General features: G+C 30.5%; 3 protein-coding genes across 3 annotated transcripts; 1 reads left to right on the top strand and 2 right to left on the bottom strand.

The window, feature by feature from the left end:
• The first annotated feature begins 129 nt into the window (after positions 1-129).
• Positions 130-2,629, top strand: LOC101247977 (nicotinamidase 1). The gene is made up of 5 exons (XM_004250103.5): positions 130-575; positions 1,469-1,652; positions 1,733-1,866; positions 1,955-2,140; positions 2,277-2,629. Exons 1-5 carry the CDS (start codon positions 420-422, stop codon positions 2,370-2,372), a joined length of 756 nt encoding a protein of 251 aa, XP_004250151.1. The 5' UTR covers positions 130-419; the 3' UTR covers positions 2,373-2,629.
• A 153-nt stretch (positions 2,630-2,782) lies between these two features.
• On the bottom strand, positions 2,783-6,998 carry LOC101262680 (kinase-interacting protein 1). Its single transcript, XM_004250473.5, has 2 exons — positions 6,577-6,998; positions 2,783-5,713 (listed from the first exon to the last, which is right to left on the bottom strand). Exons 1-2 carry the CDS (start codon positions 6,668-6,670, stop codon positions 2,988-2,990), a joined length of 2,820 nt encoding a protein of 939 aa, XP_004250521.1. The 5' UTR covers positions 6,671-6,998; the 3' UTR covers positions 2,783-2,987.
• A 5,918-nt stretch (positions 6,999-12,916) lies between these two features.
• Positions 12,917-16,040, bottom strand: LOC101247386 (uncharacterized). Its single transcript, XM_004250101.5, has 2 exons — positions 14,840-16,040; positions 12,917-13,398 (listed from the first exon to the last, which is right to left on the bottom strand). The coding sequence occupies exons 1-2, from the start codon at positions 15,306-15,308 to the stop codon at positions 13,349-13,351; spliced, it is 519 nt and encodes a 172-aa protein (XP_004250149.1). The 5' UTR covers positions 15,309-16,040; the 3' UTR covers positions 12,917-13,348.
• Positions 16,041-22,968: the final 6,928 nt, after the last annotated feature.

Here is a 22,968-nt window from a genome sequence, read left to right as displayed (position 1 = left end):
GAATGACTTGAGAAGAGGAGAAAAGAATATTGTATTTGTTTTTTATTTTAAATTTGTTATTGGTTAGAATGTGGTTCAACTACTGGATCTTTTAATTAATAAAAGGAGATTCAAAAAAATAATAAATGTGAACACAACTTATTTTTGAAAATATTGTCATTATGATATTTTAAATAAATATTTTAAAATATTGTTATTTTATATTACTATATACTCTTTTTCTATTATTTTATGTGGCACTATTTCACCTGACACGAAATTTAAGAAATAATTGAAGATTTTAAATTGTTTACCAAAGAAAAATTGTATCAATATTGTTTTTTTAGATTAACTAAAAAAATAACAGCACGTAGTAACTAATTTTTCCATATAAATAGGAGAGAAGGAGAAGACAGAAAATAATTTTAAAAAAATCAGTGATGGGAACAGTGGGGCAAGAGGCTGCGATTGACTTACTGAAGAGTGAGATTCCGGCGGAGGAAGATGAACCGCTGCTTCTCACCGGCGATGTTAACACCGGTCTCGTACTCGTCGACATCGTTAATGGCTTCTGCACCGTCGGAGCTGGCAATTTGGTAAATTTATAATCACAATCATTTAATTTAAGTTTTAAGTTCATATTGATGTGTATACTTTTCTGTATTTATAGGAAATAGACTGCACAAAAAAACAAATAACGAATTTAGACGAATCTGTATATTACATCCGTCGTATTCTGTTTGGATCGATCTATTTGTGAAGGAAATACTTCGAAATTCATAATTATATGATATATGTGGTCAATTTGCATGCATCTCGACTATGATCGGTATTCACCAAAGTGAAAACATTAAAAATTCATACTTTTCCTTCTCAACCAAAAAAAGAGGAAGAAGGAAATACTTTGAAATTCCTAGTTTAAGCATTTGGATATAAAAATTGTGAATTTTTTTTTTCAAAGTTGAAAATGGTGTATTTGGAAACTGGAGTTGTGTTTGTACATGTGTACAAATTGGAATTTTTTTTTATTTTTTGTTAGTGATTTTAAGCAAAAAAAAATATGTGAAAACTACCTTTTCGGAGTTTTCCAAATACTGGAAAATTCCAAAATTTATCTTAAAACAATTCTATATCCAAACAGTTTTTCGGAAATAAGTGAATATTATTTGCATACAAGTGTGCTTCGAAAAATCATCTTTGTTTTTCTTAATTCAATGTAATTTCTTGGGATTCAGGATTCACAGGGTAGATAATCTAGTGTGATAATCGAACCTTGCACTCCAGTAAGGAGCTTCATTCAATCTATGTTATCTTTTTTGAGTTGTTTTGTTCTCTCTCTCTTTCTATTAGTATGTTGTTCTAATGTTTGTTTTTCGACTATTTTTGTGACTATAGTGGATAACTCGTTAGTTTCGCTAAGCAATTCATGTGATTCTTATTCCTCATATATCAGTTAGATTGTGATTTTGTGCCATTTGTTTTGCTATAGGCTCCGGTGACACCAAATAGACAAATTTCAGCAATGGTTGATGAGTCAGTTAAACTTGCAAAAGTGTTCTGTGAGAAGAAATGGCCTATTTATGCACTTCGTGATTCGCATCATCCTGATGTGCCTGAGCCACCTAATCCTCCTCATTGTATCGCTGGAACAGATGAATCTGAGTTGGTTCCTGGTTAGTATTTCCTTCATGTTTTTTCTCCTTTCAGGTTAAAAGTGAGTTTTGTGAATGTGGTCTTTTATCATCATTTGCAGCACTGCAGTGGTTGGAGAATGAACCTAATGTGACAGTGCGATGCAAGGATTGTATTGATGGTTTCCTTGGCTCGATTGAGAAAGATGGATCTAATGTCTTTGTAAATTGGGTGAAAGCTAATGAGATTAAAATTGTAAGTATCGCCATATTTCATAATTTAATCAAAATTTGTTTCCATTCCAATTCTATCTGATGTTGTGAGTATCAATATGTTGGTTTAGATATTGGTTGTAGGGATATGCACGGACATATGCGTGCTTGATTTTGTGTGTTCTGTCTTATCTGCACGAAACCGTGGATTTCTCTCCCCACTGAAAGACGTGATTGTATATTCCCCTGGCTGCGCTACCTATGATCTTCCAGTCCAGATTGCCAGAAATATAAAAGGAGCTTTACCTCATCCACAGGTGAGCTGATAAGTATATACACATGCATTTGGGCTGTTAGCCATAAAAACTTGATCCTCAGATACTCTTCTTTTTCACGGGAACAAATCTCGAATGTCTTTTGACAATTTCACCATTCCCATCATTTGCTATGTAGGAATTCATGCATCACATAGGCCTTTACATGGCCAAAGGAAGAGGAGCAAAAGTAGTTTCACATATCTCATTTGACACGACAACCAACGAGACATAACTTTGAACAATGAGATTAAGATCCATATTTCTCATTCGAAACTCTGAAGGACACTGCTACAGCTATTGCAGACACTGCTTAGTATATATTAAGTTATAGTAGTAAGATAAATATGCCCATATGCATCTTCTCTTGTTCAGTTGGCTGTGCAGCTAACTTCTCTTGTTCCAAAACTACTAATACTTCTACCATATTGTAATAAACTATCACGTTTTGGATGCCAAATAAATTTGTCTATAGACAACTTTGATTGTTCAGTTGGATATGCAGCTAAACTTTTCTTGTTCCCACGTTACTAGTATTTTCGCGGTATTGTATTAATTCTTGGTTAGATGAAGCACCTTCAGAATCATAAAGGTGATTCTTTTTCAGTTTATGGAACCAACGACCAACTGAGTAAGAGTTACAAGTTGAAGAATGGTACTGTTATATAAATTATCTGTTTACACTAACTTACACATCAAGACCATACATACAATCCCCAAACCTTCTCACTCAAAAAAAAAGAAAAAAAAAAGTATGACCAACATTCTTGCCTATCCAGATACATGAAAAAATACCTGGAGAAGAATGAGAACAAAGGGGAAAACCGGAAAAAGGGAAAAAAAAAGACAACTATAAAGGTACTCCACCTTTCAGGACCTGGTATTTCCTATTGTGATGAAAAAACGAACGTTTACTCTTCTTTACTTTCGTTCCAAAGATGAATGCTCTCAAAGGTATCCTTGATCTACTTGCTGAGTTTGTTAATTGTGGTTGATTTCCACCAACATCAAACTGATGATCTAGTTTTCTTAATGTCTTCTCAACATCTACTTGAAGTGTAGTTACATGCTCTACACCAGCTTCTAGTTCCTCTCTAACTTTGTTGTTTTCTTGTTTCATATTCAAAACTTCACCTTGGAACTTTGCAGCTTGATGGCTACTGAATCTGATTTCATCTTCTTCAACGCCGTCCTTTAGTGCTTTTGTGATTTCCTCCTGAATGCTGCATAAAGACGAGAATCTACGTTTCAGTTCATCTTTTAGTGACAAGCTTTGTTCTAACCATACTGTTAGCTCATTCTGAATCTCCCTCAGGTGTTTATATATGGGCCTGATTTCTGATTTCATGTCTGTTTTGGAGCTGCCCTCTTTTGTTTCCTTTTCTTTGAGTGTTGTTATTTCGCCCTGCAAATCTTGGGCTGTGGTCTTGAACTTTTGAATCTGATGAAATGCTGAGCTAAATCTTAGCCAGAAATTCAAGTTTTCGTCTAGTAATGCATCAATGCCCATCCGGAGTTTCTCTTCAACTGGCGAGAGGGATGAACATTGATCAATCAAAATGATCTTGGCATCCTGTTCATCCTTCTCTTCATTTTTAGGCGTGTCCTCAGGTTTTAAGCTTCTATCATCAGAAGGATTGAGATCTTGATGTTTTTCTTCTTTCGACTCTGAACTTTCAGAAGCATTTCCTTGTACCAGACTTAACTTTAGACGTAAACTTTCTATCTCTTCATCCTTCTTTGAAATAGTACTTTTTAGCTCTCTTATCTGCAACGTGACTTCGAATTCAGTGTCTCTTTCTTTCTTCTCCATTTCAATTAGTTTCCTCTTTAATTCCTTGTAGTTCCTGAGAATTGTTGTATATTCTGTTAAGAGGATCTTCTCTTTATCTTCCAAACCAGTCAACAGCATTTGCTGCCATGTAAGGTCATCGTCCTTGTCCTCGTCTTCCAGTGGTTTTTGCTCATGATGAACACTACTTTCAGATTTAGATGAGACTCTCTCTTCACCTTTTTCAGCTACTGTTGGCTCTAGAGGTTCGACATGTTTCTTAAGGGATTTTGTATCTTCCTGAACTTCTTTATCACTAACAACTGAAACAGGATCTTGCTCTTTCTTAATTTCACTTGCACTAACAGGATCTTGTTCTTTCTTAGCTTCACTTGCACTAACATGATTTTCTTTCTTTTCTGGCTCATTTTGTAACCTGATATCAGCAAGATCCTCCTCTTCATCTTGTGATGAATCCGTCTCATCAACTTCTTCATCTGGTTTCACACTCGTCAATTTGAACGATAACTGGCCAAGACTGTTATGAGCTTCAGCAAAGTGAGTCTTAAGGCTGCTGTTTTGAGTTTCAACGTCTTTGTTTAGATCCTGAATTCCCTTCAACTTTTCCTCTAGCATGGTCACTCTAACGTTCAGATTGTGTGTATCCCCTGTCAGAGTAGCTGCCTTATCGTCTTCCAAAGTCCGAATGTGTGTGTGGAGTCCACAGGCTTCTGTTCTTAATCTCTCAATAAGAACAGTTTGTGTTGAAACTGCTGCTTCTAAGCTGACTACCTTATTCACAAGCTCATCAATCTTCTCTGCCAATTGTGTCACTGTTAGAGATGACATAGAGCTTGCATCAAATTGCTCGTTCATCTTGCCATGCAACGACTCCATTTTCTCACCGATTTCTTCTAGGCTCGTGCATTGTGATGATACATCTGTTACTCCAGCAGATTCATCATCTTTTTCATCTGGTTCTGTTTCATCAGCTGGATCACCTAAGTACTTTTGCCTGAATGACTTGAGTTTCTTACGAGCTTCTTCTATCTTCTTAAACTCCTCTTTTGCTTCGTTGGTGGACTGTTCTTGTTTCTCCTGGAGCTGAGCCAACGTTTCTTGACACGATTTTAATGCTGCTTCCGCCATCAAAGTCCTAGCCTCATCATCCTCAATAACCCGAGCCTCACCAAATTCATCCTCCAAACTGCAAATCTTTTGATGCTTCTCAACAATCTGGTGCTCGATTTCCATCGTCTTAGCAATCCCACTTTGGTAAGAGCTTTTCACAAACTCTTTCACAGTTTGCAAAGACAGTATATCTCTCTGTAGCTTGTCAATCTCTTCAAGTGCCTCGTCTTTAGTCAAACCAGATTTTGGTGTTTCTTTGTTTGCATCTCTTGCTTTGTTAGCTGTTTTCTTGCCTAGAAATTGCAGTGTGCCTGTTTTCAACAAACCTTTCATGTCTTTAACAGGAGCCTTTGGAGGAACGTTTGGTATATTTGCACCAGTTGTTGGTACTTGAGGGAAGTTCTTTGGCATTCTTGGTGTACCATAATCATCTTCTTCATCCATCGCGAGTTGAATCTGTTCTGGAAAAAGTGTTGCAATGGTGTTGTTGGCACTCTGCAACTCCCTCGATAACTTGTCATATCGTTCAGCCAACGCTCGATAGGCACGATAAGATTCTTCCACAAAGTTTATTAGCTCTGGTCTTTTCTTGTAGTACATCTCTGCTCTTTTAGCAAATGAATCTCCATCTTCTTCAATGAGCTTGATCACATCTTCTACCTTCTCTTCCATATCTGCAATGACATGAGTTACAATTAGAACTTCCGGTTTCCACACTCGTGACTCAACGAGCCAAAACCATTCAGTGATGATTCATATAACCGACCCTAACTTGCTTGGCACTGAGATATAGTTGTTATAACGAGCCAAAACTATGTTAAGAAAACTAATGACACAAGTACAATTAGAACTTTTGATTTCCACCCTCCACGAGCCAAAACCATTGGATTAATGGAACGACATAGCCCTAACTTGCTTGGGACTGAGATGTAGTTGTTGTAACGAGCCAAAACCATGTTAAGAAAAGTTTTAGAATGACATAAGTACTATTAGAACTTTTCATTTCCACACTTAACGAGCCGAATCCATTGGTTTGACTAGATGAGCTTAATGGAACGAACATAGTTAGTGATGATTCATTTACTCGATCTTAACTTGCTTAGAACTGAGATATAGTTGTTGTCGTTACGAGCCAAAACCATATTAAGAAAACTTTTAGAACGACACTATAAGAGAACATAGAAATCAAAATGGCAATATGATGTTATTCCTATACCTATAGGTACCAACAATCTCCTTGGATTTTTTTTTTGTATCTTTTCTAACATTGTGCAATTCATATGTTAACATTTTTATATTATAATTTGAAACTAAATAAACAATAAGAAAATGGAAGAATTTGCAAATTTGTCAACACAAAATTTTAGGTGCAACAAGACAGATCTTATTCATATTTGAAATAATTTCATTTTTCCTCCTCAGCAATCCAAAGGTACTAACCCCATGCTAAAGTACAAAGTGCGCGTTTATTATCTATCGAGTTTCAAAACTCTAACCATACTATTTCTCGATATGAATATCGAAAAATAAAACATACCTTGAAGGCTTTGTTCTAGCCATTTGGATTGTTTAGTCCTAATATGGCTAGCAGCCCACCATGAATAAGCATTAGTTGCAGCTCTTTGTAACATTTTCAACCAATTCTTGATCTTCCTTTCTACTAAATTTCAAAAAATACAAATTAAATATGAAACTCTTCCTCTTTTTTCTATTTTTTTTTCCCTAAAATAACAAAAAATGTATCTCTTTTTTTCTTTTTTTTTTTGTTTAGGAGAGAGAGAGAGAGAGAGTTTCAATCCATGAGAAATTTTCTTGTAAATGAAAAATGATAAGAAAAAAATAGAATCATAGTTGAAAGGGACTAACAAACTATGATGTGTTTTTTTGTTTTTGTTTCTCTTGTTTGGCTTTAATGTCTAATTATGGTTTTTATGGTTGAGAGTTCCTTTAGCACCAAAATAAATGTTGGACCCTTCTCTATTCTTAAATAGTTTACTAGTTTTTTTTCAAAAAAATAAAATAATAGTGGGGATAATAGCATTTTTAGTCCCTTGATTATTGTTAAAAGTTGGATTTGGTCCTTGTGATATCTGAATAATTATATTTTACTTTCAATTACTTGAGATGTGTACTGTTGATCTCTTTGCTTATGAATATTTATAAATTATTCGATTTATTAACAATCTTATTGTTTCATTACTCACGTGTTATGCTAAATCTGTAATTCGATAAATTTCTTTTAACAGTAGAGATAGTGAAAAGTGTGTTAATTTTTCAACAAAACCAAGTCTCTTCTCGCTACTCAAGAAATCAGTTCGAGATCAATAAGCCAAATCAAAGAACAAATATATTGTCTTGATGAGTTTTGCATCCCCAAAGCCATGTCCTTCTTTGCATAATTCATCAACAAAAACAATTTACTCCGTAAGGATGGTTCATCTTGATTATGAATTTAGCAATTACAAGAGATCGTATTAATAGTTCATATTTTTTTTTCCTTTCTTCGATTGTTATTCTATATTTCAAGATGACATAACAATAACATATCCAATATAATTTTATAAGTGACGCCTGGATAGGATAGACCCTAACTTTATGACAGTAAAAATAACTCTACTCTGATTCTGATAGATCCTCGACTCAAAAGGACATTTTAAGGTAATATAGTTCTAAAAGTAATCCAAGTAAGACATATATTTTACATAAGTAAACCGAATCACATATCATAAGGACCAAAACCGCAATTCATCAATAATTGAGGGATTAAATCTAGTATTAAGTAAACCGAATCACATATCATAACTGCAATTTATCAATAATTGAGAGATCAAATCTAGTATTAAGTAAACCGAATCACATATCATAAGGACCAAAACTGCAATTTATCAATAATCGAGGGATCAAATTTAATATTTCCTTTCCTTTTTTTTCTTTTGTGACAAAACCAAAGCTAAAGCCATTGACAACCAATTATGAAATTAGATTATTGTGAACATGGTATCCACTGGCCTATTTTAACAACTTGTCACATTCTCATAAAGAAGAAAGAATTATAAAATGAATAAACAAAAGAAGAAATATCTTTTTCTTTTGTCCTAAAAGTTTTTTTTTTTTTTTAATAATTACTATTATAATTATTATTTGGATACATTGGAAAAGACTAAAGTAAATATTTATGTTTCTTTTTTGCGTTCAATACAAATAGCTGCTTTTGGCCTGTCATTTACTAACTTTCCGTTACATATATTAAAAAGAATGTGAAGTGAAACTCAATATACAAAGTTATTGTTTATTTCGATATTTATTTCGAAAATTTGATTATTTCAAATATGTATAAAAGAAAATATTTTTTTTTTCATTTTTTAATATTTGAATCTAGGGTTTTTGATTAAGGATGTGATAATCTTATTAACGGTGCCATGATTGTTGATGATCTCTCGAGGAAAACACTAAGGAACGACTAAATATAAATTCGTATCGAATATTTACTCTCCTTCTACATGAGTTTATTCTTCTTTTGGAAAAGAATGTCAAGTAAAACTCAATATACAAAGTTATTGTTTATTTTCGATATTTATTTCGTGAATTCGATTATTTCAGATTCATATCGTAAAAGAAAAAATATTTTTTTTCATTTTCAATATTTGAATCTAGGGTTTTTGATTAAAGATGTAAGAATCTTATTAATCCTACCATGATCGTTGATGGTCTCTCGAGATAATCACTAAGGAACAACTAAATATAAATTCGTATCGAAAATTTACTCTCCTTCTATGTGAGTTTATTTTTCTTTTGGAAAAATTCAATTGGAATAGGTCTTCAAAATAATCAGTAAAAATGAGGGCCATGATCTCATGATAACAACAACAAATAAATTATTTGAAAGAATAATTATTTAAATACAACTCATAATGATCTGAGTTTAGATGCTCAATAGCTGGGAAAAAAAGATCTCTTAATAATTTTCTTAAAAAAATAATGATCTTTGAACAAATTAGTATACTAATATTTTATAATTAAGGGTGTAAAGTATCTAGTGCTTAGAATAAATAAAGAAATGAACACATATTAATTAATTATACTTTCATAATGAACATTGAAAAGAAAATTAGAAGCTTCATACAAGGAAAAAGAATATGCCAAGGGAACTTATGTACTCTACCTTTTGTTTTTTTCGCGGAGTTAAAATTTGATGTTTATTGATATATATTTGATAAAAAAAAATTATTACAATTCAGAGTTTGAATCTAAGTTACTGATTTTGATCGAATTCGTACACATCTCTAATTTATAATATAGTGTTTGAATCAATTCGTGTACTTCAATTATTGAAAAATTTGAATTAAATATTTATAAAGTGCATGTGAGTATCAAATTATCACTCGACAAATATATATTTGTTATCTTCAACCTAAATATCCTACTATTCTTACTATATAGTCTATGATAACAAATCCATTTTGCTCATTTTTTATTAGTTATAATACCAAAGTCAAATATTTATTGCATGCTACATAAAATTTTATTATTGCTATCTAAAGAGAATAATAGAAAATCCGTAAAAATAAATAAAACAAAGTTAATCTCTCCTTGTTAAACTTAGTTATGTAAGCAAGAAAAACCTTCATTTTCAATATATTTTAAGGGAAATATTTCTATCGACCTCAAGTCAAGGTCGGTAGAAATAACACACAAAAGCCATTTTTTAATTTTATCTTTGAAAAATAGTTATTATTTTAAGATTTCAAATTTTACGAATAAAACTCAAAATAGCCATAATTAGCCCAAAAGAGTAACATGTAGGATGAATATTGAGCCCAATCAGAGCCCAACATTGCTGTAGGCTTCATAAACCAGCCCAATAGTAAGTCATTTTGACATATTTTTAGTTTGTTTGTCCAAATTTTCGAAATATAACGTAACATTTTGAAAGATGTTTTTAAAAAAAAAGTACTTTTAGTGAGAGGTTTTTACAAGTTTAAAAAACACCTTTGAACAACAATTAACGTTTGGTTAAACCTTTTAACATTGCCTTTGAAGAAAGAGGTAGATGTTCTAAATAGCGGATCGATTCGAAAGCAAAGACTGGAAAATAGTAAGAGTTTACTTTGTCTCAATTAGGCTTTTTAACAGACTGAATAATGATCTTATTTGAGTTTAAGGGATTTTCTAAATATATTTTTTCTTAAAAGTGTTTCAGAAAAAAAAATTACTTTTTAAACTTCTGGAAAAAGAAACTTCGACTACTTTATAAAATTATTTATTTTCTCCTAAAAGCTCGATAAATATCTCAATTTTACTTTCGGTATTCTATAAACTTAGTCAAACAAATTAGTATGTGTTTCAAAGTAAAGAACCAAACAAAAAATGTACACAATAAAGGTAAAATGAAAATGATATAGAGATCTTTATTAGTTGATCATATTCAAATTGTAAAGAGTACAAAATTCATAAGAATTAGATTAAGTGAACAATTTCATAATGACTATCTTTTAATGTAGGTTCAATGAACACTTTTTCTACCCAAAAAAATAAAGTTAATTAATGTTCGTTTTGATTTATGCGATATTTTTTATTTATCGAGAGTTAATTAGGTTAGCTCAATATTTTAAAACTAAAATTTAGATCAATATTGAAAAAAAAAATTACAAATCTTTCATATCAATATAACAAGTAAATATATTAATAAAAATTTATATATTCCTTTCTGAATTTCAAGTAGCGTGTCATATAAATCTATACAAAAGAAAAGATGGAGTATCCCACAAACCACTCATTTTTTCATTGCATGTGATTATTAGAAAAATATAATATATCGAGAGTTTAATTTAATTAATTTTTTGAGATTAAACTATATTAATTCAATTCAATAAATTAAAGCTAAAATTTAGTTCGATATTTGATAACTATATAAAAATATTATAAATTAAAATCTTCTCATATTAATATATTAATATAATGAGTACATATATTATAAATATCAATCAAAAAATTAATATACTTTTTTGAATTTCAAGAAGCCTATAGAGAATCCCATAAATCACTCATTTTTTCTTGACATATAGTTATCATCAAGTGGAATAAATCCATCTTTTGTAAACAAAAATGTTTCAAGTACGCAATTGAATTGAGAAAAGACAAATTAATTATATCTTAGAATAAAAAAAAAGTCATTTTTTAAAAAATAAATAAATTATAATCAATAATTGCTTGTCGAAATCCCTCTAGTGACACTTTTGCTTATCAACAACATTTATTAGGATTAGAAGGAACATCAATGAAAGTGACATTTGCAAAAAGCACCTATCTCTTTTTTGAAATTTTATCCATAAGAATCTAGCTACATTTTCAATAATGATGTGGTTCCACCAACACGAGTATCGAGTAATAATAAATTTTTACGTAAGAATATTAATGGATTAATATCTTCGATATGTGTTGTTTAAATTTATCAATTCACGACGTAGAGTATTTTGCACCTCATGACTCAACCTATGGATCATGATATCACCATCTTTGACGACATGATCTTTTCTTGTTCACTTATGCAGGTAACGCAGAGGCCAACAATTATATTGCCTCACAAAGGTTTAATTGATCAAGATTTACACTCATTTCATTAATCAATCACTCTTGTAATCAACTACGCGATGATGCCTCACTATATTAATCGCTAAGATACATCCATAAAATTCAGTAATATAATTCTTGACATAATGCAAGTAGGAAGCAACAAAAATATATAAATTCTTTTAAAAGTTATCTAAACTATACTATTTTTGGCACTAATATGTGGTGAAGAAGCAACCATTACATAAAAAGAAATAACAGCCACAAACTACATTTTCTTTCCCCCTATCACAAGTGCAAGGGACACACAAATTTTTTTATTTTTATATCTCAATATGTCCCATTGGTAACCTCAAATACCAAAAGTGGGGTCTGTTTCTTTTTGTTTAGCAAAAACCTCCTGGTGGAAAAAGTTGGAAACTTTTTATAAAGGGCAGAGGAAAAGTAGGTTAAAAGAACTTTATGAAGAGCTAACAAGAAATAAATGTTTGTGTTGAATGCCTTGAATCGGACCCGTTACAGTAGAAAGAACGGGGGCCCTTAATTATCTGCCAATTCTGTATTTTGGGCTCAAGCCTGTTAAAGCGTAGCTTAGCACTATATATAGACGCTATGGCAAACCCTATTCTGTAATTCTGTTCTTGCCTCTCCATAATAAAACTGTTTCTCCTCTTCCCCGTGGACGTAGCCAATTTATTAGTGAACCACGTAAATCTGTTGTCTTGTTTTTCGCGTTTATGTTTTCTCGTATTATCTCGAATTCCGCATAACAATTTTTTTTTTCACTTTTCAACCTATAGTAGCAATGGTCACATGCCATTCTTGCAAAAACATCAAGTGTTGGAATCAATGTGTGTTTAAAAGGGGTTTTGAATCAATACAACAACACAAATGGTCCAAATTCATCTTTTTTAGGGTTTTCTTGGCTTTGAGTTGAGCAATCAACAAATCCACTTGTCTTTCGTAACTCATTGTAATCAAACATCTTGCTTACGGAGTAACTTTCCTAGTGAAGGAAAGAAAGTTCGACAAGTTAAGATAAGTCTTGTAGAAAGAAAAACTAATCAAAGATCTTGCTTACAGAAGAATAACCTTCCTAGTAAAGGAAAAAATGACGACTATTTTCACTAGCTTCTACAATAGTGTACTAACGAAGCAAACGATGTGCGGTGGTCCACAAACATAGAGGGTTCTTGGTCAGCATAGGAGCCAGAACCCACGAAGAAATGAAGGGGTATCAACATCTAGTATATATACATAATAAACAATAATGAACAATAAGACAGAGGGAACCATAACAGAATAGATTCATAAGAACATAATATTTAACATTAATGTATGATCAAAGATATAAACAATGATGTTTTCACTTGTCTGGATATTGGAAGACAGATGATTTATTTACAATAGCAGCAGTTAAAAAGCATACTACTTCTCCCATATTCACATTAGCTATATTTACACTAAAAAATCAGCTTGATATGTCAAGTTTTCCCCACAACAACAGAAGTTGATCAGTTCTAAAGTTTAAAGATGACATTGATTTGTGTATTTGAGCCCGAAACCAAAGATCACTGCCACGAAAAACTTGATTATTTGTCTCTCGCAAATGAAAATGCTGACCTGCTGCCACTACTTTTCGATATTGATGCAGAACTAGCATATCTCCTCAAATACTAAAAGATAGACCCTGCTTCAGAAAATTCCTAATGCGTAGATAACGACCAGCTGCAGTATATTCAAAAATTCTGAAGAGAAGAGAGCCATTGCTCCATATACTTCTTACCCTCTGCAAGTATGAAAGAAGAATTTCAGACAAGATCACATTCACTCGTACGTCTAATACGAGACAACACAGACTGGCATAGATATGATACATATTAACCAACCTATCTAGACGAACTCATAACAAATTCTGCAGGCTTTAAATTGGTTCAAGGCAAATACAAGTCGTAAGTTTGGAAACTTCATACAGGAAGAAACAATAGCATTCAAAATAAAAGGAAAAGTCAGTTCTTTGTTCATTGCTCTATCAATGTTTAAGCTTTCTTTAAGAACCAAAAGGCTGGATTGAAAGGATATAACATCACCAAGATGGAGTATGTAGAACTCACTGCATTAGGTTAGAATGAAATTTTATTGAGGTTCTTATTGTCAAATTGCACAATAATACAACACCATACTCATAGAAATCCCACAAGTGGGGTCTGAGGAGGCTAGAGTGTCCGCAAGGTTACCCCTACCTTGTGAAGAGAGGCTGTTTCTGAAACACCCTCGGCTCAAAATACACAACAACGGATATGTAAATAATGTTCACTGATTGTAGTACGATAACAGTAAATATTGCTCATTAATTCTACTCCATTAATAGTATCTATCCTTCAATGCAACTATTGCTTATTAAAATCTAAATCCAATGATATTACTCTATCCATCTGTGTCCTGATGGGAGACTGGCTTCTATTTTTAGCACTATTATGCGACGCTTGTTACCACGCGCTTGGTAACACGAAGGATAACAATACGACAAACTCACATGAATCTTTTTCTCAGTCTACACATTACTAAACATAACTAATTGTTAAATTCAGCTCCAGAGGTGTCATAATTGTCAGAGCAGTTGCAAACAAGCATAAAGAAATTCAAATCATAGTTATCAAAGAACAATAATCCAAAAGAATGATATTCTACATAATCAATGCAGCAAAAGCAACAAGAACATAATGCGACGCTTGTTGCCACTCGCTTGGTAACACGAAGGATAACAATACGACAAACTCACATGAATCTTTTTCACAGTCTATACATTATTAAACATAACTAATTTAACAAATTCAGCTCCAGAGGTGTCATTATTGTCAGAGCAGTTGCAAACAAGCATAATGAAATTCAAATCATAGTTATCAAAGAACAATTATCCAAAAAACAATATTCTACATAATCAATGCAGCAAAAGCAACAAGAACATAATGTGACGCTTGCTACCACACGCTTGGTAAAACGAAGGATAACAATACGACAAACGCACATGAATCTTTTTCTCAGTCTACACATTATTAAACATAACTAATTTAACAAATTCAGCTCCAGAGGAATCATTATTGTCAGAGCAATTGCAAACAAGCATAATCAAATTCAAATCATAGTAATCAAAGAACAATAATCCAAACGAAAGAGATTCTACATAATCAATGCAGCAAAAGCAACAAGAACATATCTAAAGCTCTTACCAGCAGGATACCCATTTGAGAGATTCTCAATGGCACTTAAAAACTGATTGTTTGGCTCTCCTATCTCTCTACAATCATGCCTGTAGCAAGGAACCAACACAGCAAAACTGTCATCTCCCTCATCATCATTCTGGAAATCAGGGGCATGTGGTTCCAGCCACCCGATCGACCAGTCAGAGTCATCGGATTCGGAACCTGATAAACAAACACCATCAGATGGCACCAATACCACATCATATTTCTCATCAACCCTCTTCCTCTCCTCTCTACTCTTCCATTTCCTCTTCACTTTCCTAGTAGTTGAAGCTAGATTAGCCCCCCTCACTGACTTAAACTTCAAACTATCACTTTGTTCCTTCAATCCAAATCCAAAATCTTGCAAGGGATTCATTGAAGATCCATTAGACACTGGTTCCTTCTCTTTCCCACCCCACCACCACCATGACAAACGAGTCAAAGAAACTGCCATTTCATCCAAAAGGGATTCTACAAATGATCAAACTTAGCAAAAAAAAATCAAACTTTAAGCTCTGAAACACAATCAAGAACTCAAATCCAAGCCCCAGAACAAAAATTCAACAAATGCTTAATCCATTACTAAAACAAAATATCAGATGGAAGGCTAAAGACAAACTTTTTCTATCAAAAGAGCAAAAAAGCAAACAGCTTTCAGCAGTTTAATCATAAAAAAACAACCCCTTTTCAAGAAAAGCTTCAAAAATTAAAACCCCACCATCTCCTAGCACTAAAATTCAACTAAAAATCCCAGAAAACATCAAACAGTTCAAAAGGGTCTAACAATATGATAAATCCACAAAATTTAAATCAAGTTTTTCATCTCAAACTCGTGATTGATGAGGGCAAAATTGGAATTAAAACACCAAAAACCATTTCTCCAATCGGGTCAAACCCAGACCCGAATTTGTTTCTCAGTAAAGAAAAAGGATAAGCTTTCGGCAGATGTGTGTATATATATCAAACGGTGTCACCACCGGAAAATTCTCAAATCCTCGCCGGAAAGTGAGATCAGCACGGTAATATCACCGGAAAAAAACAAAACTGTTCACCGGCATATCCATTTTCCGCCACCGGCGGTGAACCCCTTTTTCTCTCTCTCACTAAAACTCCCTTCTTTCGTCTTCACCCCACCCCCCCAAAAGTAACACACACACACTGGAAAATCAACTGAATACTTTGTGGCGGGCCTATATATAAGCAAATGGATAACTATTTATTTATTTTTGTTCAACTTTGATCTCTTATTTTATATAAACTACATTTTAACCCCCAAAACTTTCCTAATTTGCTATTGTTATCTATTTTGTTTTGTTAATTTTTTATTGCTTATTTTGTACAAAAACTAGACTTTAATCCCATAGCTTTCCTAATTAATTGGTGCATATTTCAATTGCTTATTTTGTATATGTCGTTGTTTCGATCGATAACACGTTTTTTTTATTATTCATACGGAATCATATTTTTACGATTTAAGTATTTTTATTTTGCTTTTCGTTTTTACGAAAATTGCTTAATTGATGAAAAAAAGGATTAGCTTAATTAAAAAAAATTTATTGACGAATAATGTGATGACTAGGAGGAGTGTTGATATTTCATCATTTTTTGAAATTGAACTTCAAAATATATATTTAGTCAGAAAAAATATAAAATATTCTCATTAATTTTGAAAATCATACACAAAAAAAAATAATTATTTTTATCATTTAAAACTATTCACAAAAATTTAATAACAGATAACTTTCGTTATATTAGCGATCAAACACAATTTCAAACATTTTAATATATTTTTTCACTAAATATTCACAAGGTCCTTTTTTACTCCCATAAATATTCTAATTTGTTGTTATATCTATTTTGTCTTGTTAATCTTTTATTTGCTTATTTTGTTCAAACTTGATTTTAACACCATAACCATCCTAATTTGTTCTTGTACCCATTTTGTCTTATTCACTTTTTATTTCTTACTATGTTCAAATTACATTTTAACCCCCATAGTTTTCCTAATTTGTTGTAATACCCAATTCATTTATCTGTGTAAATATTATTCATGAGAAATATTTTTCTTCCTATTGAACACAATCTTAAAGTAAAATAAAATTGAATTTGACGAAATTCAAGTTTTCTTTTTAGCAAAAATAAAATAAAATCATATAATCATAGATTGAGAAAAATAGAGGAAAAACTATAGAGGGGTGATTTATAAATCATGTAACTATAGAGGGGTGATTTATAAATCATGTTTTTCTTCTAGGCCCTTAAGTTAAATCAATGGCTAAGATTTGGTGATAGAATTGTGACCGTCCGATCATGTTTTGTCTGTCCAATGAATTAAAACTATATTGTAATCTGAGTAATAATAAATGAGTTAGAAAATCATCGCCAAAGAGTGGTTTGGTTATCGAGATTAGTCAAAAATCTTTGATATTATTTAGACGTTCGTTTTAATTTATGTAATATCATTCGTTACGAAAAAAATATCATATAATTGACAAGTTTTATGTTATCTTTATTTAGTCTCACAATAATATTTTATTGTGAAGAAAAATAAAAAAAATAATTTAATAAATATAATAAAATCTTTCGTTATTTCATAGGTTCTGCATTAATCAAATGATATAACATACTTAAAGATGAAGGAAGTAACTCACATAAAAAATAAAATTATATGTGATTAATCATAAGATAACTTTGTTTTGAATTAAATAGCTGTTCATCGTTATAAGATGAATTCAATTTCTTACCCTAGTTTTGGAGACAATTAATTTTATCAAAAAAAATTTTAAATTCGAAAAAAGATCAAACCACCAAAATTAGTTTATAACTATACCCAATATTTTTGCATGAAGTTGTTTTGACACATAAAATATTATTAATTATATATGTATAACATGAATTTTTTAATGAGAAAATCACTTTTACCTTCCTTTAATTTTGCTCCAATCATAGTTTTAGTTGTAGGTATTTAACTTAAATTTGGGATTTTAAAACATCATTAATATTTAGAATTTTGTTTTTCATTTTAATCTATTTGTTTGATTTTAATTTAACACTAACTTTAAAAAAATAAATATATTACAAAGGGATTCTATTTATTCCACACATGTGAAGTGTGTCGAATGTCAGCTTTATAAATAAATATTTTTTCTATCTTTTTTTTTTAATAAAAATTATTCATAACCTCACCAAATTTGACAAAGCTTATATAGTCATAATTAACTAAAATGAAGATCGTTAAGATCACATTTGCATATAATAATATCAATTTGATAGTCAAGAATGACCTACGATGTGTCTTCTCCAATAATTATGATATAATTATCGAAAAGTTTCTTTTATCGATTTATTATTTTAATTTTACATAGTTCAATATATATTTGAGATAATTTAAATATCTTTTTCTTTTCTTAATCATGTTGGACACAAATTAGCTTGTGTTCGATAAAACTGAATGGATTTAGTTTTGATTGATCCTATTAAAAATTCATCGTTTGTCAAATAGTAGCACTACTTGTATGCATGAAATGCTCGATCTACGCATATGTGATTGAAACTTAAATATATTTTATTATTATTTTCCATAGTCGAAAGAGATTCTCTTAGTATAATTTTAAAAATAATTTAATAACATCCAACGATTAGAAAACGTATTAAAAAGTGTTTAATAATTCTCTCATTTCATTGACTTATAAAAAATAATATACTTTTGATATATATATGTATTTGTTGGAAAACAAGTTCTTCACATATTTTTCTCATTTTGTTATCATTTGTTGAATTTTGTTGTACATATTGACCCCATCAATAATTGATTTATATATTATTTGTCAACCTTGAAAAGACAAGAAAAAAAGAAGGAAAAAATAAAGAAAAAAGGGGACGTAAATGAAAATGAAAAAGAAGTTACGTTGAAACTGTTTTTTCTTTAATTATTTTATTAAAAAATAATATACTTTTTTAGTCATATAATATGCAGTAAGCAAAATATATGGCGATAAAAGTTGTATTCCAAAATTTAAAACTACTTATCACATATCGCCTTAGAAAGTATATTATAATTTAACCTATTTATTTTTGAAGCGTGAAATAACTAAAGCAAACTAATAACAAAATTATGATATAGTGTATACGTTTTAATTAATTGTGGCTCACAATCAATTTATTTTCCACACTTGTTATACACTTGTGATGGTTCATTTTACCATCTTTAAATTCATGTAACATGTGCTAAAATCTAGAATAATCTAAGTTAGGTTCAATATGATTAATGACTAATCAAAAGCAGTCATAATCTTAGTTGATATATAACAAACTTATGTTTAATGTATATGTGTGACACGTTTTGCATATGAAATTTAAAAATGAATGTGAAAGTTCAATACATTTTGAAGAAAAAATTACTATGAAATTATTATTGTTAATAGTACAATTAGAACATGGTCATTATAAGGTTCTTAACTATTTTAGTACACTTGTTAGATATCAGTCACATCTATAATATTTAATTACAATATTTCTTCTTGTTTCACTCACCGTAATATTTGTTATTTTATTTTAGAAAAATACACAAGTATCCCTCAATCTATGCCCGAAATTTCAAAGACACATTTATACTATACTAAGGTCCTATTATCCTCCTGAACTTATTTTATAAGTAATTTTCTACCCCTTTTCGGCCTACGTGGCACTAGCTTGGAAAAAAAAGTCAACTAACGTTGGACCCACAAGATAGTGCCACGTAAGCCAAAAAGGGGTAGAAAATTATTAATAAAATAAGTTCAGGGGGTAATATGACCTTAGAAAAGTATAAGTGTGTCTCTAAAACTTTGGACATAGATTGAGGGAAAACTTGTGCATTTTCTCTATTTTTTTTAATATAGATTTTCCAAACTCGATTTGTTATATGTTTTTCTTAAGTCGGGAACCTTTCAGAAATAAGTTTTTTATTCTCGATCACAAGATGAGAATATGATTTGCAATATATATCAGTGTTTTTTCAGACTCTTATTTATAAAATTACATTCAATATTTTTGTTGTGATTACATTCATAGTACTTTTGGCCTAATACCACGTTATTGTTTTTGTAATCTTCTTAACACTTGCACTTAGAAATAAAAAGACTACCATTACTAGAATATTTTTTAAAAATTAATAATTACTACTAAAATTGTCCTTGTATAATGATTTTCTCTATTTGCATTAGTTGTACTTTTGTCTTTAGGTAGCCAAATTCCACATGCAAATACCCAACAAGGAAAGAAGAAAACATGCATTTAGAAAGCAAGCTTATAAAATCTACACTAAAATTGTATCCATTCTTCGCGATTAAATTAGTTTTCCGCCTCGTATCGAATACTTATATTAACGTTTGACTATGATTAAATTTACTTTGAAAAGTCTCACCTCACTTGTTGATTATTTTTTTCAAAAATTTCAATTTGAGACCTTTATTTAGCCATATAAACTTTGGCATAATTGATATTATTATAAGCAAGTCGTCTTTTTTAAAAAATCATTGCCTTTTATTTAGTTAATCAAATCTTAGAGAAAGTTCATCATGTATAATACGGGTCCACCAACATAATCACCATTATAAATGGACATAATATTGCACTTAAAACTATAGTGCAATATTAATTGAGACAATTAAAGTTGTTTATGCTATTAAACAAATTAAATTATTATTCACTGAATTACACGTTGTGGTTAATGTTTGATGTGGTTTAACATGTTCATATTAATTTATATGGACTAGAAATTGCAAGACATGACCAAATTTCCATCCTCTTTTTTTTTTTTAAAAAAAAATAGCTATTATCATAAAGTTTTAAATTTAATTTATCTGTAAAATTTTATAACAATATCTTTGGGTTTCACTTAGGAAATATGTTTTTATTCAATTGCAAAGATAGAAACATGACTATTTGTGAAATGATCATATATAGTTCATGTATTTATATCTTGCTAACATATTATAGAAAAGAGTCAATTTTCTTGAACTATATGAAAGAAATTATTTAAATTATCTATTATATATGATCGTAATTATTCAAAGAAATAACAAATACCTTCAAGAGTTAGTAACAATGATGTGGTAAATTACATGACATTAACTCTGTCACCTAAGCTTGCCAACTAAATTTTGATCCAATTTATAATTCTAACTAGTAACACATTCTTGCTAAATCCCAACCATTAACCCACTAAAATATGGTATTTCATATAAGTTCGATTGTCGTATTATTTAGTTATAGTAATGTTCTGCTATTATCTATTGTTTTGTTACAACCTATTCTTTCTCGTACTTCTATTAATACATTTTTTTCCAATTTTATTTTTGTCTTAAATCGAAAGTTCATCGAAAACAACCTCTATATCTCGAGAAAGGTAAGATCTTCTTATACACTACCTTCTTCAAAAGCCAGTTTTTTTGGATAACTTTCGCATATATCAAACAAAAAATTCAAATTTATATGCTATAGCAAAGTTTGCATAATTGCGCTTCATAACAAATATATATACACATATATATATATACACACACACACAAAAGAATCAATTGTATAATTCATTGGCTCCTCTTCAGATTTGTATAATTTCGCTGGTAGACCATTTGTATAAAATGTTGTTAGCCTCTCAATTCAATTGCATGTGTTTGTATATCTGTATAAAATTTGAATTTATATACTTGAATCAAATTGTATAAAATGAGAATTTGAATTTGTATAAAACGAGAAAGAGAGAAAGGCAAAAGAGACTTGGGCAGGAAATATAGAATTGAATCGAATTGAATAAATCAAGAAAGAGAGAAATTATATACTATTTGAATTTGAATAAAACCAGAAAGAGAGAAAGACAAAGGAGACTTGGCAGAGAAATATTTGTATTGTATAATTATAAGTTTATAGGACGTAGATATATGTATTTGCATGTGTATATACATTTTCTCTCGCTTTATACTAACAGAAGTACAATCCATACATTTCTATTGTATAAAACGAGAGAGGAGAGCGACATGGAGCGAGCGAGAGAGGGAGATTGACGAGCGAAAATATGAGGAAGAGAGGTAACTGACAATAGCTTAGTACTGTTGTACTAACTATATCAAAGAACAGTAAATTGCAAATGAAAAAATGTGTGTGTGCATTTCTGATTCAACAAAACAATTTTGAACATTACATTGAAAATTTTGTATATTTGAAACAATTATTAGTACCACAAGAACACTTAATTAATTGCAATTTTCGAATTGGCTTGGCCTTTCAATTCAGCAGGCGCATAGATAAAAATTAAATAATAAAAAATTAATAGTAATTAAAATTTAAAGATAACTATCCATATAAAAAAAATTAATTTATTTTTCTTATCTCACTTCACCACCTCCTCCATGTAAACCCCTCTTCCGACAATTTCATCCTTTTTAAAAAAAAAATTATTTATAAAATATTTTTAAAAAATTTATATTTCATCCTCACCCTCCCCGGATAGAAATTGATATTATTTTATTTAAAAAAAAAATCTACCTCATCCTATTTAATTTTTCACTCCTAATTTTATTTTTATGTTTTTCTTATTTTTTGTTAGATATGCACGTACATATATTTTTAGGAAAAAAATTCTACTAGTGTACCGAATATAACATACAACAACTAAAAAATATAAAAAGTCTTGTGGCGGCAAGTAAAAAATATTTTCGATATGTATGTCTAAACACTGGGGGAAAAATTTAAATGCTAATCTTCATATTATTTTTAGTATTTGTGTAGTTGAATACAAATTTTGGAGATTAGATTCTAGAGTATGAAATCAACACCAAAGATATGTATTTATAATTATTTATTTTATGATTTAGCAACCTTTTTCACCATATTAAGTCATGACTTTTATATATTAATGATCAGATATAATTTAATTTGATTAAAAAAAATTATGAATATATAGATGTTCAAGTCATCAATTTTTATCTAAGAGTATATGTCATCACAAATTGTTTAATTTTTTTTATTAAATAAATTGATGACGTGGACGAATTACAATTGGCCACGTCATCAATTTTAAAATAATTTTATTTTCTTAAAAAAATTGATGACGTGGCCGAATTATAATTGGCCAC

Source organism: Solanum lycopersicum, chromosome 11 (assembly GCF_036512215.1).
Source record: "Solanum lycopersicum chromosome 11, SLM_r2.1".
Classification (NCBI taxonomy): Eukaryota; Viridiplantae; Streptophyta; class Magnoliopsida; order Solanales; family Solanaceae; genus Solanum; species Solanum lycopersicum.
This window is presented reverse-complemented; position numbering and strand designations above follow the sequence as displayed.